The 27,139-nt window shown below is 40.2% G+C and overlaps 1 protein-coding gene across 5 annotated transcripts in view; it reads right to left on the bottom strand.

Annotated features, from left to right (window-relative positions):
• The window catches only part of LEF1 (lymphoid enhancer binding factor 1), a 112,769-nt gene extending 86,889 nt beyond the window's left edge, over positions 1-25,880 (bottom strand). For 2 of the 5 annotated variants that reach the window (XM_017673845.3, XM_073237199.1), the window contains exons 1-3: positions 24,250-25,879; positions 21,729-21,795; positions 20,174-20,307 (exon numbers count right to left, since the gene is read on the bottom strand). In XM_017673845.3, the coding sequence (XP_017529334.1) occupies positions 20,174-20,307; positions 21,729-21,795; positions 24,250-24,462 (414 nt within the window). In that variant the 5' untranslated portion in view covers positions 24,463-25,879. Of the gene's footprint in view, positions 1-20,173; positions 20,308-21,728; positions 21,796-24,249 lie in introns of all 5 variants that reach the window. The other 3 variants (XM_017673846.3, XM_017673848.3, XM_017673847.3) reach the window with 2 other exon arrangements.
• Positions 25,881-27,139: the final 1,259 nt, after the last annotated feature.

Below are 27,139 nucleotides of genomic sequence, written 5' to 3'. Positions count from 1 at the left end.
TATATAAAACAATTTCTTTAAATAGCAGGCATTCAGTTCTACGATTCCCAGCTGTACCTTTTTCACCTTTACAATCTGGAAACTGACGACGCAGCCAGAGCCGACTGAGCCCGACAGCCCAGGCTCCCCTCTCTGTCAGCGAGGAATGGGGGGGATGCCAAGGGGAGGGGAAGAATCAAACCTGTGCTGCCATTTTATGAAAAACCTCTTAGGGAAGCTAAGGAAGCATCTCTATTTTGGATAATCTCAGATATGTTTACAGCTGTAAAATTAGTGGGCAAGTAGGTTCACTATTCTATCACTATTTAAAAATATAAGCCTTTTTTTTTTTAACTGTAACTTGGATTCGTAGGAATACACATTGGCTCATATATCAAAATGCAGGCCAAAATGCTTCGGATAGACTGTTAATTTCCAAAAATAGCTTAACATTACCCACAAGAAACGAGGAAAAAGATTTCTTACCTCAAAAAAAAAAAAAAACAACTCATGGGGGCTTTCCAGCTCTCCTTAGAAATTGGGTTTGAGGAAAAAACATACAATATAGAGATTTGTCTTACTTTTCATGTAAATCTACAGCTTTCAATAAACATTTTTTTAAAACCTTTCCTCAATTTATATTCAAAATATGAAGAGATTATTGAAACCCCTAATTTGCTGTTGAAGTCTAGCAAGTTTGAAACCTTGAGTGAAATACCATCTAATTCCTACATGGTTACATCTAGGTGGTTGGGAGAAGCAACTTCATTGAAGTCCATGCTCCAGGCAGCCCTGAAGCCTACTGGTTCCAGTCTGAGAAGAACTGGCAACCCTAAAACTTTTTGATAAGATAAAAATTCATTGATGTTAGCTCACACGAGGCCTTCTTCAACTCTGCACTTGTCCTCCGAGTTGCCTTGGCATATCTGCTCCTTTCCTCTATCTGCTTTAGCATAACTTTATTTTTCTCTTTTATCTCTCAATAACTGCACCCAGGGACCGGAGGGGATTGATTTTTTGTTTTGACTTATTGTTTGAAGATCTGTAACTCAAAGCAGCTCTCGCGCCTCTGATGTCTGAGCTGAAGCGGCATAAAAGGTAAGCCTGGGCCTGGGCAGCAAGCTGAGTGGCAGCAATGCCGTTTGATAATCAAAAGGTGATAAGAACAAGTTAAAATAAAAATGAACGCCTCAACAGCTTTGTGTGCCAGGCCTCTGAGATTAACTATACTTCTACTTAAAGCAAAAAGTTATTTCCTACTTATAAAAAAGGCCCTGCCTTTTATTCACAATGAAAGGAAACTTCAATGTAGTTGAAGTTGCTTTAGAAAAATACTGAAAACAAGGGAAGAGAGTACAGCTGACAAAATCATTTCCCCAAAGGGCTTAAGTCAAGATAAAAAAACATAATGCTTTACTGAGGCAGATGAACAAATCCAAAACAAAATGTTACTCTTGAACCAGAAGATGTTTAAACAGACTCACATATATTTGGTTAGAAACCTTGCGTGTCTTCAGTTTGGTGTCAGCAATATATACTCCACATTAGCAAATGTAATAACTTGAAGTTCACTTTTTTTCTCTTTTCCAGCTAAATTCTCAAATTATTAGGATTGTTTTTGCCTTAATTTAGCTAATATAAAATCCACATGTTAGTATAATATATACATATATATATATATATACACACACACACACAAATATACACAAGAGTTTTTGAGAGTCTGGTTCCCTGAAGTTGTGCAGCTTGCTGAAATATGGTTACATATGCAAACATTATCTCCCAATTGTAACCTCATTTTCTGCTCTGCTGGACAGCATGACCAGCATTTGTCATCGTGCCTCCCCCACCCGCCACATCATTCATATGTCTATAATTGTCATCGAGATGTGGCATGTCAGCAGGACTCCAGTGTTCTCTGCTCCCCGTCTCCACACAGTCACTCAGGTAACAAACCCGTAATCTCGTCCTGTTTTCATGATGGTTGAATTACACATAATTGTTTCTGCACAGTGATTGATTTCTGCCTGAATAGAGACCTCTGCCTTTTTTCAATGCAAGCGAGTGGCAGCCAAGTCTCTCCATCTAGGAGGAGGCAGCAGCCTTTGAAGAGATCAAAGCCAAGGCCGCAAGCAGTTGTGCGCCCTGGGAATATGGAAAGCCTTTATGCTCTCAACCCCATTTCCAGCATCATGTTGGATTGCAGCTGCATTACATTCTGCCAGCATCTTAATGCTTTTAGTATTGACTCTGACATCACCGATAGCTGTTTTAAACTAACAAAAGCCGAAAGATGACTTATTTTCACAACTCTGTAATTGGAACATGCAAAGATGGGGGTGGGAAAGCAAGAATGAAGAGGAGGGAAGTACATTTGCTTTTAATTTAAAGCAGCACAAAAGAAAGCTAGAAAAAAAAAATTATATAAGTTTCCACAAATGAAAAACATGTTTTTCATATGGAAAAACCAGCAGGCGCATTTTTATAACTCAGACCACACAAAATGAACTGATGGCTAAATACACACTTTTTCAAGCCTAAAGGGTAAAATGAAAATGCTGGGGCAAGTGATTCCCATTGGGAAAAAGACTCTTATATGCATTTGTCTGAAGACTTTGCAGACACCTGATGCAAGGTGAACCCTTGTGGTTGCTGAAGAACTGCCCCCTCCCCCTCCCCAGATTCCTTTTCAATCAATGAAGCAGAGCTGAAATTTGCACTTGTAATAAATTGCAGATTATTTGGGAAATTATACATGCATAATTCCTTATTAACAGGAGAGAAAGAACCGAGAAGTCAAAGGTGGTTTTCAACTCTGACTCCAGATACACAGGTACAAAATCACTCTGCCATTACACATTGATATTTGAATCAAACACTGAAGCCATCAAATAAGGCAGAAAAATTCCTAAGGATACAATACCGAAATATGTTAACATCAATATTCTACTCATTCTTAAAAATGGCAAATAAGAGTAAAGGTGTTTCTGATTTTTTAAGAAATTGCATTTTCATCACTATTATTAAGTACAATATGTAAATAATCCATTACTGCTTTAAAATCAACATAGAAAGCCAGCAAGTCAACCATAAATCATTATGCTGTATCTCCAGGGTTACATATAAGTGTTATGTATGTCCAGTAATTTCTACTCCCTAGCTATCAGAAAACCCTGTTATTCCAATTATTAAATTGCTATTTTAAAGAATGTCTGTTCCAATTAATATAGGTTGCTCTGTACAGAAACGTCAAATGTAATAAATGGCAAGCCTGTAGCATGGAGTGGGAAAGCAGAAGTATTTTTAAAGAATTTACAAAATTTAATGTATCTCATTTATTAAAGCCCCCTTTCACAAAGGTTTAATATTGTTTATGTAGATATTTGTCAGTGAGCCATCAGTCTTTTATTTTTCCAAGTCAACAACATTCTGAAACTTACTGACTTTGAAGAAATGACTCTGAAATAACTGCCTCCATTCATTCTGTAAAAAAATCTCTTAGTTCTAAAACACAAAGTAATTGGTGAACAAAAGCTGCCTTTGTCTGATAGGATTTTGAATCACCATGCCTGGTTGCAAGGTACCAAACTACATTTTCTCTGAAAAATTTGTCTGAAACTGTGCTAACTGGAAAACTCTTAAAAGCCTGCCTACCACAGTTTTTTGGGTTACAGTTTTGATGTTTATTTAGGGTTCATTTTCTATTTTTGTTTTGTTTTGGAGAAAGGCATGCAAACTATGAATTCAAAATTACAATAGTAAAATCAGGAAGAAATATGAATAACAACATTTCAAAGCCTAGATCTTTTTCTCTTAGAAAAATGCTGTCTTCCCTTAATTTTACCATTTTTGGAAAATGTCAGTAGTAAGTTCCAGTAATTAAGTATTTTTCTCTAGGTTGCATTCCTAATAAGCTTATCACATTTTCCATATCCCAAGGCCCCAATCTAATTTCAGATTATCAGGCAAAAAACACTTCTCTTCTGAGTCTATCATTAGCCTTCTCCAGCAAAGTCACAAGCAAAAGAGCCCCTGGCAGCATCCCAGGCTTCTCATTCAGACCTAAGGAACAGTCAGTACACCACAGGCTAACTGAACCCAGGCCCCCTACTCAAAAACAGGTGTTCTGCTTTTCCTAGACTCTTTCCAGTGAGTCCAATATTCTTCAAGACTCTCTCCTCAGGGAAAAGTGAATTGAGGATTTCAGAATTTTAGTCACCTGGACAGCCTGTGAGGTGATACAGCACCATATGCCACCAACCTTGAGAAAGACTAAGCAGAGACATACCGAACACAAGTGGAATCTCAGTAGCTGTGGGCACCACACATTCCTAAGACTGCCCCTCAGTAAAAACTGCCATAATTGAGAACTGAGGTGACAACACTGTAAGAATACACAGGAGACTCGTTATACAGTATAATCTATATGCTGGCCTATTTATTTTTCCCTTCAGGAAGGAATATAAGCTCTTAGAGGACCTGGAGGGTTTGTGCACTGCTTACAGGGAAGAAAATAAAACTGCCTCTGAGTGAAGCATGGGAGAGGCAAGCTGGGGGAGGGACAGGAGTGACAGGAACGGGCCAAGGTCTGTGGTCCTTCCAGGTGAGGCACTCAAGTCACAATAAACATTCCTTCTTAAAGCCTTCAAATAATCAGATTCCCTGCTTTCCTGTGATAAACCATTTCAATGTTTATTAATCCCTCCTTCTCAAGTAATTCTTCCCATCTAAATTCTTTAAAAAATTTCAGCCCATTTCTTTTGGATATTTCTTCAGTGAAGAACAAAGCTGGTCACAAACTCATGTTAAGGAAACAGTCTTATTCTTAGAGATGATTTCAAACTTCTCCTCTGCCTCCTCCAAGTCAAATGACCAGTTCTCATCAGACAGGGCCCTGTGGGGACTAGCAAAGAGTTCTGCCATCAAGATCCACAAGAATATGTCAAGATTTGGACAGGGCCCAGTTTTCAACATGCTTGTGAAAGACAGAACTGTCTCAGACGGCAGTGGGCTTCCTTTTCAAGAGGTTCCATTGCTTGTACTCACAGTCCATTTTAGTCTGAAACAGCAAACACCCTCACACAGACATCTACTCTAAGGGGAAAAGGGCAGCAGAATTCCCACAGAGCAGCTGGAGGGCAGAATCACAAGGAAGGTGAGCAGGAGACACCCCCAGGTCAGTGTGAAGCACATCCTCCAATGACATGATCTAGCTGGGCCACCCCCACGTCACACACAGCCTCAGCTTGCAGCCAGGTGGGCAGCAGCCCCAGGTGATTCTGAGCAATCTATAAGCAACCCACATAGCCCCAAACCAACACAACTGGCCCAAAAGAGAATCATTTTCATGAGCTGTGCATAATCTGCTGGTCTCATACAGCATGCTCACGTGAGCACACAGCAGCCAGGCCAGACTGTCAGACGCATCTCACTGGAACAAACAAGGAATATTGTCTCCTCTACTCTCCCTCCTCAACCTGCAAGAGTGAGTTTTAAGGTAGTATACAGCATATGCAGCAGCATCTACTAGGGTGCAGAAGAAAACATGACAATGGCAATATAGATTTTTACATAAAAATCTTAAACTTTACAAAAATTCTTAATATACAGATTGTCATTGGGGGCTCTATCTGCTCTGTATGTCAGATGGGCAAGAGTACCAAGTGGACTGAAAACAATGCTAGTAACGCAAGCACAGGCAAACAGCAAGAAGGTGGCAAAGCTAACAGTCACCCTACTTCTAATACCAACTCTTTAAGAATCTGCTTTAGAGCCAAAATCTACAGTGAGATCTGATAAGAAACTGATCAAAATAATTAGAAATTATCAATTCTATACAAGATAAGAATTTGCAGCTCCTATCAATAATCATAGTATTGCCCTAAGTGTATGCTGTAACCTGAGTCATTAGATAATTATGTACTTCAGGTATATAATTCATAAATAATTATACAATTGTCAAATTCTTAACTGATGGGGCCCTGCAATCAAACAAAAAAAAATTCTCTCCACTGATTTATACACCTGAAGATTCAACTGACTTTGACTTTCCTTTCTCCCAGAATAGGCTAAACCAACTTCTTTCCCAACTGTACTGATGCTCATATTTGCATTAGGGAGATGACTTAACTTCTGGGGGGCGAGAGACAGTGGTGAAGAACCAGAGGGAAAAAGGAACAAAGTACTGATACACACTTCATCAGGGATGGACCTTGAAAATATTATGCTAAGTGAAAGAAGCCAGTCACAAAAGACCACATATTATGATTCCATGTTTATAAAATGTCCTGAACAGGGAAACCTATTGAGACAAAAAAATGGATTAGTAGTTGCTGAGACCGGAAGTGGGGGGTGAGGAAATGGGGAGGTAAGGGAATGACAACTAAAGGGTGATGGAAACTCTCCGAGGTGATAAAAATGTTCTAAAATTAACTGGTGATGGTTGCAGACATCTGTAAATATACTGAAAACTATTAAACTGTATGCTTTAAATGGGTGACTGTATGATATATGAATTGTATCTCAGTAAAGCTATTTTAAAAATATGTAGCCATTGAGTAAATGTTGATTAAACAAGTGAATAAATTCTTCCTACCCCAATTAAAAAAAGTAAGCCAGAGGGGAAACCCTCCTGGATGCGCCTCTGGAGTAAAACTACATGAGCCTTACTTGTGTCCATGGAGATACCTTGCGGCTTTAAAACAAAATCTGTACTTGTGAAAATGCAGTATCTGGATGAAGACTTTGAGCAAGGAGTTCTAGGAATATAATGGGGTGTGAGAAGGACAGGAAAGCAGAAAAAAGATATGAGCAGGTTCTCTGAAGGCAGACCTCTAATAGTAAGCAACTCAACCCAACAGAATTATTCAAATTTGATGTCCAGATCTTACTTGGTATGAGTCTGCACTTCTGGTGTACTTTCTGGCCCCCAGAAAGTTACTAATGCATGATGCGATGCCCTCCCAGGGCCAGGCAAACGCAGTAATGGGTCAGTTCTCTGTCTTTCCATACATTAGACCTTGCTTTACTCCTAGAGCAGAAAAACCTCTTTTGCCAGAGCACTGAGGTCAGTTCTGATGCTTCAGTATCGATAAAACAACTGGAGAGAAAGAAAAATGTGTTTCCTTCTCTGATCTTGTTTGAGGTCTGACATCTAGAAGCCCAGAGACTTTTAAACTAGAAAAGCACAGTAACATGATATGCCTCCCTCAGTGCACACAACTGTTATTACCACCTCCAGATAAGAAAACTGAGGCTTGAAGAAGTCAGGGACTTGTTCAAAGACACAAAGCTAGTGAATGTCTTGCCTACTTCCAGGTCAGTATTTTTTCCCCACCATGGAATTGGCAACATTATAACTTAAAAAAAAAAACAGCCTTTTAAAATTTGTTTTTCCTCAGACAGCACCAAGAATTTTCAAACCTCACATCACATACACATTATTGAGCTCACTCAAAAACTATTAAAATGATAAAAATTAAACATGTCAGATGTCCCTGAGTTATGAACTGTTTCATTAGTTAAATATCACATTTCTCTTGCCTCTATACAGAAACTTCTATTCTTTCCTGATATCCAGTCATCTTGGGAGAAAACATTTTTTTGAAAAATTTAATTTTTAATTTCTCCAACTAAATACAACCCCCCCCATAAAATCTAGTTATATGATCTTAAATCATTTAACTTCGGTTTATCTTAGAATTATTTAATAAATGGTAGGTAAGACATGAGCACAAACATCCTCAGGTTTACAACCATGGATAGATCTTGGCACCTTTTTCCTAGCAGGTAGTGATTTCCCTGCGATGGCATTGACAAATATTTGACCAAATATTTCCTCTACGTAGTAACTAAGTAATGTCATTTTTCAAAGCAATCATTTCCTGCTATGTTTCCAACCATCACAAAATTTCTCAAACTGTTTATGAGTAAAGAAACAGAAACAGAAAGGCAAAAGTAATTTTTCCATTAGAACCCTAGCAAGTAGAAGATCCTAGATTTGGATGCAGGCATTCAAGATTCAGGACATGTGTCAATACACCCCCCAAAACACACACGAGAAAATGAAATCATTATATCTAAATGACAGAAATAGAGGTACCTTTAATTTATTTTTTTTCCTATTTTCTCCTGACTTTTAAAAATAGGTTACTTTTTAAAAAATAATCAAAAAAGAAGACATTTCTTTTTGAGAGAAAGAAGACTGTTGCTAATAAATATATCCTTAACAAGAAAAGTTTATTTTTTAAGGGAAATGCATTGTTGCAACTTCTTAGGAACAACCACATCTTAGTTAACTCTAAACTAATTTCTCTTACTTAACCTAACATCATGCTACCATAAAAAACACTACTAACAACTCCTACAAAGGAAGCACATACTACATAACATTCTTTGGTAGTGGGTTTTTGCATGCAAAGGCTCAGTTCTTATGGAATAAGGAGGGAACATCATTTATCAAAGAGATTCCAAAGAATCACAAACCTTTGGCTGCACAGCTATTTAACTTATTTAGTCCTTAAGACCTGGGGACAGTGGGCCCCTAGAAATGAGCAATAGGGATTCCCATAACAATCAGACATTTATCAAAGTGTGTCTGATACACCCAAGGAACAAATACTTCCTGGGAATTTTCAACAGCATATTGAGCAATTGCACAATTACTTGTTGAATGAGCCAGATGACAATTTTCAAGTATCCTTAGAACCTGTTATTTAAGCTACCACTGAAGTTGAACCGCGTACATTGTTTAGTAAAACACAAGTATAACAGATGCTTTCAGTCCTCAAAGTATTTTATCAACACTGACTAAGGATTTTTCCCACACTCTTTTGAGGGAAGAACTAGTTTATGAGTCAGGTCTCAGCTCCTAAATTAGGGATTACCTGGCATTGAATTCAAGTTCTACCACTTACTAAACTTTGGGACTAGAGCAATCAAATAACCTTTCTGTGCCTCAGTTTCCCTATTGGAAACATGGGAAGACTACTAGTAGCCACTTCACAGTATGTGAGTATTTAATAAGAAAAATGCATTCATTAAATATTACATGCTGGTATATTCTTAGTACTATTACTCTCCTTTCCTTGGGCAATATGCAGTTTTATTTCTCACAATCATACAGAAGCAGCTTCAGAGGTAAGTGAAATAATTTTGTGAGACACTGCTGGCTTAAATAAACCGTGGAACTAAAAAGATGTCCATAAGGTAAAATGCTTCTAGATATCAGTAATTTGTTTTCTTAGCATGAAAAAGAAAACATGGGATAATTCTTAAGCTAAACTTATGAATATCTCTGTCCTAAAACTTGCTTCTCTTTCTAAATCCATTATTTCTACTACTACTGTCCCCTCATCATCAGGCTAGAACTTTCAACATCTTTTATATATCTCCTTTCCCCTGCATCCAATTGTTTTGCCTTTGAACTCCATGTTCTCTATGAGAGAGGTGTTACCAAAAATAATGTTAAAGAAATTTATAATTTCATATGCTGATTCATTCTATGCCCACAAATCCCCTAAAAGAATCAATACATTTTACTGATGAGAAATTCACCAAGTCAACAATCATTTAGTATCTTCTATGGGCCAATGGCAGTGATGGTAATAAGATAATGAAGTTGCAGAAAGCACCCTGCAGTGGAAGTCAAGGCCTGGGCTCCAGTAACGGTATCACTTACTAGCTATACAATCCAAACACATGACCAACTTTATCTGACCTATCACTTTTTGGTATGTTTATAGTGATCCTGAACCCTTTCTAAGCTCCCCATGCCTCAGTCTCCTCATCTGTAAAACAGGGATGTTAGGGATATCATTGTGAGGATTAAATGAGTTAATATATGTAAAGTATTTAGAACAGTTCCTGGCATGTATTAATCACTCAAAACCAAAAGCTAATGTCTAGTCCATGGACTCTATATTTAATGTTCAGATAATTCCTAAACTCAATTTCAGCTTTGTGATTCTGTATGAGTTAACCTTTTTAAATGAGTCTCCATGTAAATATACATTTATACTTGGCATTATTGTCCTACCTTCATGAAGTTTTAAAATTTCTACTATGTTTATTCCAGAAACTTCTGGGGTATAACCAGCTCAATGCCAAGTAGTATAAGAGGTTCTGGGCAATAGAGATGAATGACATGCTCCCTAACCTAAAGGAACCTAACAACTAGTAAGAAATAGAGACCAAGACAACATAATGAGATGGTAACAGAGTTATGAAGCAGGTCTTGCAGGAAGCCACAGGAGAGAGCACTTAGTCTTAACTGGTGGTGGAGTCAGCAGGCACTCTATGGAGGAGGTACCATTAGCCTGAGCCTTTAAGGATGAACAAGATTGTGCAGGCAGAGAAGAGGGAGCAGGACATTGCAGGGAGGCCAAGAGAAAAACTTGAAAACAGGGATTTGGGAAAGGGTTTAGGGTGCAGGTCTGGAAATGAAGCTGTATCTTAAGCTGCAGAGTATGGCAATGAAAAGGGAAGGCTTGAAAGGTAGATGGCTCCACATTATGGAAAAGTCTTGAAAATAGTGCTAAAGAATGTGGGTTTTATTCTATAGTCAGTGGAGGAGGGCACTTGGGTAGGAAGCTTTCTGAGGTCTGACTAGAAGTGAAGAGAGTGCCAGGGGTCTCGCTGAGGACAGGGCTGGATAGGGCTGAGTGGAGATAAAGAGTTCTGGGACCAAAGCACCAGACTCTGAGTCCAAGCTCCACTGCTCTCTTGGCGTAAGACCTTGTGCAAAGTCACTGAAGTTACCTGAACCTCAGTTAAGTTACTGAACATTCTACTGGATCTGTGTTTTTCCAGACCGTACCTTAGGTAAGCATCAAGGAAGTGACTTGCTCCAAGTGCACACGTGTGACCTGCCTGCAGTTTCTGGTTCAGGACATTTGCGGAGAGGCTTGGGTGGCTGCCTTTTTTACAAGAACATCAGTAACTTGGACAGCTGGTCCCCCTTCCAGAAACACTACTACTAACACAGAGTACTGTGTACTTTTACAAGTAGAGGAGGCAGTCATCTCTGTTACAGGTAAAGAAACTAAAGCTCAGAGAGCATACTGACTGAAGAACACACAGTCAGTAACAGAGCAGTGGGATCTGACCCCAACAGCAGCCCTCTGTGACAGCTCCCGTCCTCTGCACGAATGCATTTCACCCTTACTGTGCTTGGCCCAGTCTGATTGGTCTGCTCACGGATTATGGCCGAGGAGACAGCCGTCCTCTCCACCTCCCTCCTCCCTATCTTGGCTAATACAGTAGCAACTTCTGCTTCTTGGGGGTGGTTGTATCCTTTTTCTCTCTCACCCTCTCATTCACTTTCCACATGGAGATCCACTCTTCTCTGGTGATTCGGTGAAGAAACTGAGCAAAGACAGACTGACTGCTCTCTCTCTGGAGGCCAGCTTGCCCACACAGGGGTATGTTCTTGTCTCCAGTTCTCCAGGAGGCAAACCCCCATCTTTATCGGGGAGGCCTGTGGCTTAGTGGTGTGTTCAATTTGGAGAAGTCCAAAACTGTGCCAATTTAAGCTGCATTCTCCAATGTAGCCTTATAAATAATTAAGCTGATACTCTTTGCTCTCCATTTGTCCGACCTCTTAACTGTCACTGGACTGATTCTTGACTGGAAGAAGACATGAAAATTATCAGCCTATAAACACCAACCATAACAAAACTTGAACATAATCAAGTACTTACTTTTAAATACTAACTTTAAATGAATGTGTTTTTTTAAAGTTAAATTGCTATGTTGGGCTAACCCCAATCTAAAAATGTGCACTGCCTATGTCTCTGCAATTCTGTTTCTAGCAATTTATTAGAAAGAAATAGAATCTGTGCCAAGATTTAGTTAGAAAATATGCATTTCATTATGATATTTCTTATGATAGGGAAAAAAGTTACCACCATCCAAATGTCTACCAACAAAACACTGGTTAAATAAATTAGGTAACCATTAAAAATGATGTTACTTAAGAGTAAAAAAGATATCCACTGTATATTGATGGGAAAAAACAAATTACAAAATGGTGTATTATGTTCCTATTGCCATGAAGGTATAACATACTTATTTTTTTTTAATTAGGGTATGACTGATACTTACTTATTTATATATATATATATATATATATATATGTATATCTATAGGTACATAGGTCCAGAAGGCCACACAGCACATTTTAAGAGTGATCATCTCTTATAGTAGACTCCTAGGAATTGAATATTTGTTACTCCTTTTGGGTTTTCCGATTTTTTTTGTTACTTCTTATCTGGGTTTTCTGATTTTTCTAGTGAAAGGTATTGCTTTTTAAGTGAAAGTATTCTTTTTACTTTCATAAAAAATAGTTAAGCATTATTGAAGTCATCAAAAGAATTCTTCTGTTTTACATCTTAATCAACATTATGATTCATTTAATAAGTGTTTTACATTCTGAAAGGCAAGTAGGGTTATTTTTAAGGAAAATAAGCAAGGCTTCAGACCTTAAGGAAGGGCACTAACCCTACAATTTGGTAAGCTGCGGCAGGTTACCACTGTCCCTAAGGATGCGCCCTCATCTTCACCATGGAGATTACCACCCACAGTTTTCAGTTAGCATTAAATAAAGTAACCATGTAAATTGCCTAGCACAGTATGTCTCACAAGGTAGTAGATTTTAATAAAGGTAACTGTTTTCCCTTTCCAAAAAATAAACTATTGAGTTTTAATCTAAAAGTTTTAATGTATACATTAAGATGAGTAAAAACCAATCCAAGCCATGTTTGGGAGACTTAGTTCTTTTCCTAACTTTGCTGGCTAGCTAACTGGTGAGCCCAATTACAGTAAATAATTTTTTTTTTTTTTACTTCAGGACTTTTGGGGTTTTTTCAGACTTAAAAAAATCTAAGTTTTACAGTCATAGACAAAGGCTAAAGCACTTGAGATAAGATTACAGCATCTTTTTCCTTAATCTAACTCATCCAAACTGTTGTTTATGATATGGGACTATAATTATTATAAGATATAATATTTTGTATTAAAAATGGAAGAATTCTGTACCAAGAAATCTGACTTAACGTTGAAATAGATTTAACATTCACTAGGTTTTACTGATAGGAAGTCTTGAAAGGATGGAAGCAGGAATTTTCCACGAGGCTAGAAAACCACCAGTTTCTCCTTCCTTCCCAGACAAGATATCTCCTTGGACCTGATCCTTTTAGGTGTCACGGAAGGTGGAAAGATTTAAGTTAGAAGAAAATTCAAAGGGGAAAAAATAAAAAAATTACTTGCCTTCACATTCACATGGCTCTTATATCTCGCTATAGTGGAGAGAAGAAACCCAGCTCCTAAAGGATTAAGGAAAAAGTCTCCTAACCAAAAATATATTCTTACCACCCTCCAAGGAGTTAAGAATTATCTGCAATTTCATAGAAAATATTAAAAGGACAAGAGATTTTTAACCACTATGACATTTAGAGATCTGTTCCCTTACACATCTCATTCCCTTCATAGAAGACTATTGTGCTAAAAATGAAAATCAGGTAATCTCCTAACAACTAGGAGAGAAAAAGTGGCCCAAAGAAAAAAGCCACCTTTGTAAGGAACTTTAATGACAATTCCCCAAATTTTTATTTATGCAAAGATTTTCTAAAGGTTAGCGTAAGGCCTTCTCACACTGTCCAAATTCTAGGTCAGCAGGGTGACACAGTAAGAAACAAAATTTATTCCTTCTCAGGATCTTGCCAAGTACAGCCAAGCAACTCTTGCAGCTGCAGAACTGCCACCAGGTGGACCTGGGCATTGGCTTACTCTTGTGCTCTGCTCTCTTAGCTAGAAAACTGAGTGTTTTCACATGCATTGTGCCATTTGAATTTCACATCAACCACATAAGGTAGGCAAGTCAGATATTAACATGCCATTTATAAACGAGTAAACAAAACAAAAGCTGATAGGAGTTAAATACCTTCCTAAGGATTTGGGGGAAAAGTGATGGACTTGGGACTAGACCCCAAGTCTTCTGACATCTTGCTCAGTATTTCCCTCCTCTAAGGCTCAGCCTTCACAGTGAATTGCCTACCCTAACTAATAAGACTCAAAAATTTTGTTCTCCACTTTGCAGAAAGATATAATCAATTTACAACACACACTGGCCTAGAAAAGTCAGCACAATGTTGCCACATGTTATTTAAAAAGAACGTTCAGAATTTTTTAATATCTGAAAATATCTCAAGAGTTATTGAAAAAAGTCCTTTTGATCTGGGAAAGAAAAATGAATAAAAAAGCATTAATTATATGATACTAAAACATAATGATGATTTTCTTATTATTATCATATTTCCATGTCAACATCTTTCTGAAAAAAAAAATGTCTACTATCCCTTTTTCTTCAAATTGTTCCTAGGACCTAAATGAGAGATAAGTACATCTTACGATGCCTTCTCATGAGAGGGTCCATTACATTCTTTTTCACTCTAGCAGCAAGCTCCAGGCTGTTTTCAGCTGTTACTTAGAAACTTAACATTCTGCAAGGAGCAATTTCGACTTCCTCATTAGAGACACCGGTCTAATGATTTATACAATAAATCAGAGAAAAAGTAAAGTAATAAAATTCTGAGATTAGGTAGCAACCATTTTCAGATTTTGCTTTTCAGATAGCATTTGATAAAGAGATCATTTGGAAGTATAAAAAAATACTTGAAAAATTTCTAGTACATTCTCTATTCAGCAAATCTATTGCAGCATCTATTGTGTGCTGGGCTGAATATAACTATCTCATAATTCATCAGCAGTTTCCTGATCCTCACCCCCATAGTCTTTGCTGTTGGCCTCTAGGTCATTTTCTGGCTTTGTGCCTCCAAATCTTAGACATTGGATCATTTATATGCTTAAGAGCTTATATCAGAATCTGCAGTTCCTATACTATGACTTCATAAGGTTACAATTAATATTTTAAAAGTGATTATGATCTAAAATATACATTAAAAGTTATTTAAACAAAGTCCAATGGCTGCCTTTTCCATTGAGCAAGGACCCGCTAGGACTGCAAAACAGTACTAAGTGTCGACCTCTACAGTATTAGCCTTCTACAGCCTGGCTCAGTTTGGCATGATCCTTTAAGTAGTAATTTTAAACATACAAGTCTTAAATGAATGTCCTCTTTTTAAAAAACCTTCAGTCCCATATATAGCAGCACCTATATTACACTGAGCTCCACTTACACCAGGAAATGAAATATATTTGCTTTTCTACTGGCCCACAGATAGTGCTGGCATATTTCTCTTTAAATTTCAAGTCTATCTAGAAATCAAAGGGAAACCAGTTGTATAAAATTCCAATCATGTCCATAATACACAAATGAGGAACAAAAGGATTGAGAAAGGAAGGGAATGATCTGATTCCTTTAAAAAAAGCCAGTCACATAGATCAAAAATGGTTTTACCTAAAGAACAGGATTAATTAAAAAAATAAAACACAACAAGACTCAAAAGCTGCAAAATTTTCTCAGTTAATATTATAGAAGAATACTTGTGAGGTAACAAGTTCAAGTCCAGATGGATCTATTTGTGAGGTCCAACATCTGTCCTGATAAATCACATATGAGTCTTTGACCACAAGAGAAACTTGGTCAAAATAATGGGGCTGATGAGAACAAGTCTAGGACCTCTGTGTGTGTTGGGGTTGGGGTGGGGGAGGGAGTACCTTCAAATGGCAAGATTTTTTGCAAGTTGGGTTTGTTCTGGTCTTGTTTTAGTGAAACTGGGTTGTTCTCATGTCTGTATGAATGAACAAGAAATTCCTACAGATATACTTTTGCTGTTTCAGTCAGGCAAGTGTAGTATTAGCTCCCAAAGGGTAGTTGGGCTCTCAGGATCACATGAATAAGCAAACCATCTAGTTACAAGATGCCTATGATTTTTTAAGGGGGGATAGCAATAGCTCCCAATTATTCTGTGATCCTTTCCCAAGTGTGTAGCAGTACAATTACGAATGAATCAAACAGAAACATTCGGGGGCTCTGAGGAATTTTCCCACACATTCTACTGACATCTATATTCAAATTTGAGATAGAATACACTTTCTAAAACGTAACTTCTGCTGAGGAAAGATGAATACACTTAGCTTCAAAAATATGCAACTTAGATTAGAAAATTTTAAATAGTTTATCAGTAAGTCAAATTAAGTAGTTCATTTTGGTAAAGTGTAAAGCCACTCCCCCTTAAAATTCATGCTTAAAATATAAGCCAGTCTCCCTCTACCTTTGAATTAGTATTTCTGTGTTTATTTTCAAAGCTATGCCACAGTGTGATATGCATCAGATATCATATATATAGTAAGTGGTATAAGTGTAAGCTTATTGATTAGACATATCCACCTTAGTTTCTTAATTCCAGATGTGAGCAATGACAAAAATGAAATTGTAGCTGTTTATAAACAAATATAAACATGGTGGTAGGTTAAGACCAAGTTATAATAGGTATAATTTTGTTCATCAGAAATCAAAATGCTGATTCCCTTAGGTAAAAAAGCATAGAATAGAAATGAGTTAGTCAAAATAATGATAAAAGAACTCCTGATACATTTTAATAGCAATGTCTACTAAAAAATAAGGGAAGAACAATGAAATGCAAACACAAACATCACTCTTGTCCACCTACGACCATTCTCAGACAGCACACTGGGGAAGCCAGCAGCACCATGCTGAGCAGGCCAGGCTGCAGGCTCTCTGCTGCTTTCTGCACCCGTGTGCTGCTTGTCCCTCCCCAGCCAACAGGGAAGGACAGAGATATTCCTCTTCAGAGGTGTTAAACATTTGGGTTTCTCGAGAGACAAATGGAAGTTTAACACCTATGATGAATAACCACAGTGCACTAGGCCAATAGGAACTTTCACTATGTTAAAGCCAGCCAAGCTCACTGGTCCCCCATACTCAGGCGTGCAAATGCCAGGGCCCAGTGGAGGAGGGAATGAACTCTTTTTTTCTTTTAATACTTTACTACTGGCCTACAGAGATACTCATAAATAAGATTCAGAGAAAGATAAGCTTGGGAGTATGCTTTTAATAAACTCTCTAGGGTCCTTGCTCTGAAATATTTAATAGGCTTCTATATCATTTTCTCATTCTCTATGAAGACAACCACTCAAGCCAAGGTTTGCTACTCTTTAAGAATTCACGGTGACATCACATGTGTTATTATTACAGGTGCTTTCTTGTTGGGCCAAATTTATCTGAACTAAGAATTCTTACTTAAAATTCTGTGAGACATTCATTCATGAGTTATCTGGTATTGACAAACCTCCAAGATTTCAGGTCTGGAAGAATGTAATTAACCAACTAGAACTTCTCTTCAGAAGGAAAAACCTGGATTGGTGAAGGCAGTTCTCCTGAGTAGGTAATACTGTAATAGGTCATAGATAAAAACTGTGTAAGCATACGTATGTCAGTGTTAGTCTAAAAAGAGCCAAAGCTTACAGAATTGCTAAAATGAGCTACCAGCAGAAACATTTCTGTGTGTGCCACTAGCCTTACCCAGTATTCTCTGTGTTACCTGCAGTTACATACAAACAGAAGTTTCTATGTAGGGAAGGGGCGCTCCCCCACCCCAGGTGTTTTTCTGGTCTGAACACCTGCAAGCAGCACAGGCAGTAAACAAGCAGTTGTATGTAATACAAATTCAAGTAAAAAGATTCTTCCACCTTAAGTCCAAACACAAATGGTCACCCCGCTCCTGATATCCTAGATGAAAACCTATCACTGTGGCTGTCAGGTTCTCAAACACTCAGTCCTGCTAAGGACAGCATTAAAGAGCAAGAAGGCAGAAGTGTGGTTAGGAGTGAAGAAGAAGAGCTGCCTTCCGGTTAAAGTGTTGTGGATCTCAGATATATTAAAACAGCTGTTAGGTGTTGAAAACCAACAATTGTAACTCACTTTAGTCCTACCCTTAAAAAAAAAAATTGGGCATAGCCTTGTGGTTAAAACTGAAAAGCTTCTGGAATTGTGCAAACTGCAGAATATCACAAGAAAATATGCCTAAAACACATTATGTCCTAAAATGTAACAGAATAAAGCAAAACAGCAGATAACAGGGCAAGGTAACTGTTTCCTGACTATACAACCCCTTTCCTCCACTCTCCACCCCACCAACACTTACTCTGGCCACAAATCTTCCCTCAACAGTGAATGAATGTTCAATTCACTGATCTCAAAAATTTAATAAATACACTGATAATAAATACCTTCCATGCTATCAAAACTTCAAAATGGTTAGTATACTGGTTGGGAGCAGTGGGAGGAGGAGGAGAAAAGGCTGGAGAGACCTAAGGCAGAAAAATGCTGATTTAAAGAGGAAAAGCAGGTTAATTTTCATTATGCTTAGGGGTAATTTATAAATATCAGCAGATTTTTATTTTATTGACTTTTAAGAAATTAGTTTTGAAAGGAGAAGTGGAATAAATTCCATAGTTATTAAGCATTAACTGCCAAAAGCACAGCCAAAAGGCATAAGATTGTTTCAGTGTCTATTTTCCATTGGTATCAGATCAAAGACTATAATTTAGATATGTCAGAAAGATTATTTGTAGTTTTAAAAACATTTTAAACAGAAATTTTCAACTATTTCTTATCTAAAACATATTCTTCTTACCTCACAAAAAAACAAAACAGTCCAAGTATAAAATAAATATCTGGATATGTGTGCATATTTAGTTCAACAAATGTAAAGTCTCCTACAGATTTTAAAACTCAGAAGCATTTATTTGGGAGTCATCTTTAAATAGTAAAGTATATTTGTTTTTAATTCACTTTTTAGGTAGGAGATTCATATGTGTCACAGAGACATCACTATCATTAAATATTTAAAAAATCTCTTAAAATGTGAAATTGCTATTTCCTACAACCATCACAAGATATCCAAGATCACCATTTTAGCTGATATACGAAAATTAGAAAAATCTTTTCCCCTACTTGAAAAGTCAAGTATCTTTTTGAAATTTGTGGAAAAAATTATCACAATAACTTCTAAATCACAGTGCCCACATAAGTGATTATATTTCACATGCCTATCATTTCAGCAATAGAGAACTACAGATAACCAGGAGAAACACAAATACTCTTGTTTGTTGGTAACTGTGAACCATTCTTCTCTGCTACTTTGGTGAATCTTCTCTACCTCACATTCTGTCACTGAGGTATAAAAGACAGTATTTTCCCCAGATGTCCATGACTGATTTTTTTTTTTACTTAGTGGAAGCTCTGGGCAAATAAGGCAAAGACCATAGGTTCCAGTTTACAATCATGGATTTGACTCCCAGGAGGGCCAGTTAGACCGAAACCATATTCCCCAAGACCCATAATACTTGTTTCTCATTGGGGCTTAGGGGGTAGAGAAGAAAGAAGGTAAATATATTGATGGAACAGTAAAATTCCATCACCACAACAAGAGGGACAATTCTCAGGGGGAACTCTATCACTAGCACATTCCACCATTCACATACTGAACAAGTTACCCTTCAGATGTTTCTTACTATATAAACGAGGTTTACACTTGCCCAAAAAAAGAGAAATATCGCCAAGTAACATATCTGAAATTCTTCAGTTAGGCATCTGCGCAATACAGTTATAATGTCACTATATTTTTAAAACTTTAAAAGTTAACTGAACCACGAGATAAAAAGAACAATTTTCATTAGATTTATCTTCAAGTGATAGTTTCTCAACAACTGTCAATAAGGTAAAAATAACTCAGCCCAAATTATTTTAAAGAAACATTAGCTAATGCAATAAAATGAGACAATTTTAAAGGCTGAAGTAACATTCCAAATGTTTACCTCCAAATGACTCAAGTAGTTCTGATTCTAGGTAGCTATGGGCAGTGAAAATATACAGTACTAGTTAACTGAAAGACTAAATCAGTTTTTTCCTCTCATCAGCATACAAAGCACAATACTCATAAACTCATAAAGTTGTTGATTTAACTTCACTTGATTGCATGATAATTGGTGAACTGTTATTAATGTTAACCAAGAAGTCAAAAGCTAAAATTCCAAGTGCAGGGCATCAAAGGTAGCGATATTTTAAGGGAGCCATTCCTCATAGTAGGTCTTATTTAGCAATGACTGGTCATATATAATGAAAGCATTTCCAGGGTTTAAAAAATTTTTGCAGAAATACCAATTAATTTGCACTTCCGAAAATAATTTGCAACATCAGCATGTTACTCACCGTTCTCGGGATGGGTGGAGAAAGAGATCCATTTGACATGTATGGGTCATTATTCATATTTGGCATCATTATGTACCCAGAATAACTCGAGTAAGAGGGTCCCTTGTTGTAAAGACCTCCATCTGGATGCTTTCCTGAGAGAATCCAAAGAACAATCAATGTTGCATTGATTTCCTTTTTATGTCACTGTATTTTTCATATGAAAATCTAACAGTTCTTTGAGAAATCAGCCCTTATATAAAATATTTGTTTACAAAATATTGTAACTGGATTATTATGCTCTATTTTAGATGGACAGTATTTAGTCTCCTAAGTGGCTTAGCAGCAAACCAGATGTTTTAAAAACACGTGGTTCAATTTACTTCCACTACTGACAGGTATTTTTACAAAAATAAGTGTTATCTATCTAACTTAATTTGTTCCAATACTAACAAACTGGACTAAGAAATACAGATACATAAAAGAATACACACAACCTAAAGATGTAATATAAAGATATTAGGTCAGCTAGCTCTATACACACATTATGCACTTGAAGTTATGTTCCATCTTAAAGACAAACTCAAAAATTCTACCTGTGCTTCTAGATTTCTAGAAAATGTCTAGATTTTACTAAGGAAGAGAGCTGTATCTACTATGTGGGCAACTACCCAAATCTATGAAGGATTAACTCCAGGAGACTTAATTTTATGTGCTACACACTTACATCATTTAGTCAAAGAAATTTATGTGTGTTCAGTATATAATTTGTTCTCTTTAGTCTTTCTTACTACTTTGTAGCTGGGAAGGAAGACTGTTAATACAGTTCGTTTCTCTTCTTCTGGCTGACATATTATATGTACAACACTTTACTCTGGCTGGGTCAATTGTAAGTAATTAAAGGAGAACAGAAATGCAATGTTCAACAAGGAAATCCTACAGATTACCTGATACTTTCAAAGTCATTGGGAGTTCTCCTTAACCCTAAAAAAAATGTACAATTTTTAAAGTCTTGAGTAAGAGTCAAAAGTGGGGAAAAAGACTAACTACCATGTATGTGCATAGTTCCTAATTTTAAAAATGAAGTTTTATATTTTTACAAGTTAGACTCTGCTTTACCGAACCATAGTTAGTCTGTGCATTTACTGCCTGCCTTCTCGCTGTAACAAGAAACAGCAATTTACAAATTAAAATCCGTTTGAAACTACTCTTGCTGGAAAATAAATTGGTGTAGACCATCACTCTATAACAACGCAGGAAAAAGCACTGAAAATTTAAGTCAATTAGAACTTTAGGTAAAATGAGGAAGAGGAAAATATAAACATTTCTTCTTCATAAAGAATTTGGAAGCCAACTGAAATCCAAAGGCCCTAATCATTCAAAAGCAGTTTTTAAATTATGTAACTATATATTAGAGATAAGCAGTAAGTTTTCTTCCCAACTTTGTTAAAACAGTGGGCACAGTCTTATCACATCTGATCTTGGTTTCTTGGACTCAGAAAGAGCAAAACATACTAGGTTCACAAATGGCACAGGGTAAATGATAAAATTGGGAGAAGTAGAATTAGTGTCTTACCATCATCAGGGTGTTCTCTGGTCTTGTCATGGTAGGGCTCCTGGGAGGTTTGTGCTTGTCTGGTCACCTAACAGCAAGAATCCCCACCCCCAAAAGAAAGAAAATCCCCTTAGAGTTTGTGACAGTAATGATTTAAGTGTGTGTCCACTGGTAACTCAAAAGAGGAAGATTACATGCAACTCAATCTGCCCGTTTTATTAATCTAAGAGGGGTGGTCCGGGGTTGAGTACTGGAAAATCTGTTTCTTTCTTTTCATCATGTATTTTTGAGTGATTATTACCTGCCCAAGAGTAGAAAGATAAATATCAAAAACAATAGCAATATAGTAAATTTGAAAAAGATACATGTGCTACTCTGACTGCTCTTTGCTAAAATGCATCAAGGCTACTTGGATGCTTGATAGGAATTGATTTAATGGGGTTGATCATTTTAATAGCTTCTTTAACCACTGTTCACTTCAATCAGAGCTAATTAAAAGCAGGCTGAAATATGATTTTTCAACTGAAAATGGCATTTTCAATAAAAACAACCCAAACACTCACAGATTGGGTTCTTAGAGCAATTGTCCCAAGCCAGTCCCATCAGGAGTTCCATTCCTTAAAACCTACCAAGGCTGGCTAAGTGCAAGTTTATAGGAGAAAAGTGAACTATTCTGTGGTTAAAGGGTGGAAAACTTGAGAATTGGGTTACAAACATCTAAAAGGTACCCAGCTAATATCAGTTCTGGTAACCACCATCCACCCAGACTCAACCACGTGCACATCAGTGGTAATACCCCCTTCACCATCTTCCTTGGGTCTGCCCCATGCCCACTTACCACTGCTATAAAGATTAACAGAGCCCTAATACTCTGGGTTCTGGGCTTCAAAAGCAGCGCCCTTCTCCTCAGCAGAAACGTGTAGAAAATGTCAAGAGGGTGGCAAATATACTTATGGAATAAGGAACAAGCAAAATGGGTAGAAATAAAAAGAGGCTGCTCTACAAATATGAGCGTTTGGACTCTACTTTGGATATTATTTGGTTCCTTGGACATGTGTCCTCCTAATGACCTCATCCCCCCAACATTCACAGTCACAAACCTTTTAAGTGGGATTGGGTACACCGTCGCTCCCCCACCCCGGCTTCCCGTCAAATTGGCATGTTGGGATAAAAGGCTCAGGGGATAAAGAACATCCCTAGTTCTCCTTAGAACTCAGGGCCCCAGACTTCCAAAATGCATACTCACCCCTGCCATTGGAATAAAGAAGGTAACTGAGGTGTTCTTACGAGTTGTTTAAAACTCAAGTGTCCCCGCCCCCAAAACCACACGCTTTCTTTTGGGGGGCAGAAAGATGCCATTTAAGGAAAACGGGTATATCTTCCAAGTTTCTTTGGAGGGAAAAAGCGTTGGTGAAATCATTTAAATGTCAGGACTTTTCTACCGGATTTCCTCCTCCAAAGCGTTTCCCAGTTGTTGAACAAGGGTGGCCAGTGGAGTGTCAGATATCAGGGGCCATCCGCCCTCCCAGCTCTCCGCGCGGCCTGAAATAGCCCTTTCGCGCGGTCCCCCTCACCGCTTTCTCTAGCCGGCACCCACGTGTCTCTATTTACTCTACTCGGGTTACCAGCCCTATCGCCCGCAGCAGGCCCGGAGATCTGATAAAGCCCTTTCCACACTCCGCTGAGTGGGTGCCCTGACTTCCGCCGCATCCCTACTCTGACTCGCCTTTCTTCTGCATAGATTTAAGACCTGATCTGGCCCAAACATAGGCGCTTTATTTTTTCTTTAAGTGACGAGGGTTGCAAAAAACTTGTGTTGCAGGCGGTACTGCGCCCCCCCCCACCCGCCCTCGGGCGGCTGGGCTTTATGCGCCCACGGCTCCCAGCAGCCAGCCCCGGCGCTGTGACTCCGCCAGCAGCACAGACCTGGCCCCGCACCGCCCCCGCAGCCAGGAGCGCGCCCCCTCGGCCGCCTGCTCCGCATGAGCCCGGTTCTGCAGCGGTTGGGACTGCCCCTCCGGTTCCCGGCCCACGCTCGCCTCCTCTTTCTCTCTGCCTGTGGCTCTGCTTGCCTCTACCTAAGCCGTTTGGTGGTTTAACGCACTTTTGCAGACATCTACCGAAAGAGATAGTGGGTGTAGTTTGTTTTCAGTCCTACGGAAGAACTTCTCAGTAGTTGTTGCTCAGACATCCTAGCTTTAATGCTTCGTGCCCTCAACCGCCCTAACGTTATGGATTACAAGCAGCTTCTCCTGCCCGCAAAGCTGTCTCAGCCACCGAAGGCCGAAATTTATCCACTTGGAATAAACTTTCCCGCACCCTCCTCCACCTCCCATCCGACACAGAAACACACTCACAAAGGAAGAATGATGAGCAGGGAAACACACGCCACCCTCCAGGCCCTCCGCCACCACACTCCCCCAGCAAAAGGGGGGCCTCCTCGGGACCAGTCAGCCGGAACCGCCGGCACCTTCCCTCTCCCTCTCTGCCCTTTCCCGGGACCCGCCACGCCTCCCGGAGCTCGAAGCAGCGGCCCACTCACCTCGTGTCCGTTGCTGGCTGGTATGATTTCGGACTCGTTAACCAAGGAGGACTTGATGTCGGCTAAGTCGCCTTCCTCTTCGGGGTGGCTGATCTCGGCGAAGATCTTCTCCTTCTGTGGATCGCCCTCGTCCTTGAAAGGGATCATCTCGTCCGTGGCGCAGAGTTCCGGGTCCCCCCCGCCCCCGCCGCCTGCCCCGGAGAGTTGGGGCATCCCGATCACTCTGTAATCTCCGCTCCGCTGGGGGAGCACCCGAAGCGACAGCAGGAAAGAGGGGGGGGTCAACGAAAGAGGGGAGAAGAAGGGAACTGGGAGGTTGCGTGAGGGAGGACAGCGGACGGAAGTGGGGCCGGCAGCCGGCGCTGCTGCGGCGGCGCCCGAGCCCCGGCGGCACCCCGTGCCTTCCCGCTCCGTGGAGACAGATGCCGGCGCCCGCCCCGGAGGCCGAAGGGCACCAGGCTGCGAGGGCCGCCGCAGCCGGCGCCTCTTGGGGCGTCTGCGCGGCGTGGCGCGCACTAGGCTAGGCTGCCAGGGCGGCCACCACACGCCCCCAGTGTCTCCCTGGTCTGCGCGCGGAGGACGTCAGTTCTAGAGGAGGCAAAACTAAACTGCAGAGGAGGGTCCGTCCGCGCGTCTCTACGCAAACTCTCCACTTTAGGTGCCCTGGCTGCCGATTTGCGAGTTTGTTTTCCGAAAAAATGGGGAGCTGGGCAAAAAGGCTCCGTTTGCCCCAAGGGTGAAGGTACCTGGAGAACAGAAGATAACGAAATGTCCACTTCCTGGAAGGTTAAAAAAAAAAATGCCACCCAGGTTGGAGATGTCCGTTTTATAGCTGCTTATTTCCTTCCCTTTCTCTTTGGTTTTTCTTCTCCAAGAGCATTTAATCTGCTGGAGGACGAGGAGCAGGAGGAGGCGGGGGCGGAGGACGAGGAGAGGAGAAAGAAGTCTGGGTAATAAAGTTTGTGCCGGCGAGCGCTGGGCGTCGGTGGCGGAGGGCACGGCAGGGTCTCGGAGAGTCACAGCAGGGGCCTCAGACCGAAATGCTTCTGCGGGGAGCTCGAGCCGACAGACACGCGCGCGCGCGCGCACGCACACACACACACACACACACACACACACACACGCACAGAGCCCGACCCCTTTGTTCCCGTCTCGAGTTTCTCAGCCTGGCTCGCTTGCTCGCCGTCCTCTACACCTCCTCGGGGCCGCTCAGTCAAAGCAAAGAGCTGCCCCCTTTAGATCTGCCGGGTAGGGGAGGCGGACTCCCGTTCCTGGGCCGCGTTCAGGTTTCCGGGCGCGTCCCGGCTCCTCCGCGGGAGAGTGCGCAGCCGGGATTCCTGCTCCGCGTCCTGCCCCGCAGGTGAGCGGCTGCGCCTCCCCGCCGCTTCTCCTCCTCCCGCGCCTCGGTGGCGCTGAAAGGCTACCCACTTGCGTCGCTTCCCCTCTCCCCCGCCTCCAGGTCTCCTGGGCTGCCCGCGGGGTGGGGTTGGGGGGAGGAGAACGGCGCAAAGGAGGTGGTGATTGAGGACTTTTTTCCCCTTTTCCCAGAGCCTGTAGAACGAGTCCTAGTTGGGTGTGTGTGTCTGTCTGTGTGTCTGTGTGTGTGTGTGTGTCTGTGTGTGTGTGTGTGTGTGTGTGTGTGTGTGTGTGTGTGTGTGTGTTAGCGCGCGCGCCTGGCGGGAAGGATCAGGCAACTTGGCAAGAGGAGGAAGGACCCCGAGCTTCCTGGAACCCACGGAGGAGCACGCTTGGCCTCCGCACCCCCCCACCCCGTGAAATTGACAAGAAACTGCACACGCGGTTTAGCTTCTTCTAAGTCTGTCTTCCCTCGTCTCTCCCCCCTTTCCTCTACCAGTCCCTCTCCCACCTCCTTTCCGCCTCCCTCTCCCTCCCTCGCTCTGGCGGGGGAACGAAGATGAAAGAGAAGCCGCTGCAGCTGTGATCGACACCACGATGATAGATGCTCTGACAGAGGGGATGAGGCGGGAATCCGGGACAGAGAGAAGGGGAAAATACAACAGACATTGCTCACTAATGTGAGGGAACGGAAGCAAGAGGGACAAGGAAGAGAGTTTGTGGCTTTTCTAAATATAATGTCAAAGGATATGTGAGCATATGCTAGCAAAAAATAAAATTTCCAAGCTGTGTGACATGGAAGAAAAAAACAACACTGGATCTTATCACTTTTTAAACAAGATCTCTTTAACTATATTCTTATTGTGGGGATTACAGAGTTGCGCTACATGTCTCGTGGGTTTTCGGAGATACGCGCCACAATGTGTGGGAATCTCGTAGAGAATGAAGAGAAAAAAAAAACAACCCAAAAGGAGCAGAAAGAGAAGGCAAAAAACCCAGAGGACCGAAGCCAGTAGAGGGTGGACTGGGCGGTCTCTGGCACCTTGAACTGCACGCTCAAAGAGACCCTTGACGAAGCAAATCCGAATCCAACCTCAGAAATTCCCCAGTTTCCACCGTCTCTTTGATGCATTTTGTACAAGGAAGGACTTTTAAGATGTTTTGTCAAAGTCATAAGCGAAGCTGAAGTTTGAAAACACATTAGATTTTGTTCCTTGGTTTTCAAACCCCCTCAGTTAAAAATCCAGGCACAATTATTATGCCCAGTAGAGTAACCATCTGTAAAATCTCAGAACAACAAATAAGGGACAGGAAGAAATGTGTCTCCATCTCCCTTATATTGAAAATAAGGAAAACAGTACAAAATCTGACTTAAGCTCTTTTATATAGAAATAGTCGTGCAAAGATGTATTTCCTTTTCCCAAGAGGGAAATTGCTTGCGGCTGGGCATTATATAAGTAAAAACCTTAGCAATGCACTAAATAAGCACTTAAAATTTCACCTACTGATTACTTCCTACTGATGGGAATTTACT

Source organism: Manis javanica, chromosome 5 (genome assembly GCF_040802235.1).
Source record: "Manis javanica isolate MJ-LG chromosome 5, MJ_LKY, whole genome shotgun sequence".
In the NCBI taxonomy this organism is placed as follows: domain Eukaryota; kingdom Metazoa; phylum Chordata; class Mammalia; order Pholidota; family Manidae; genus Manis; species Manis javanica.
This window is presented reverse-complemented; position numbering and strand designations above follow the sequence as displayed.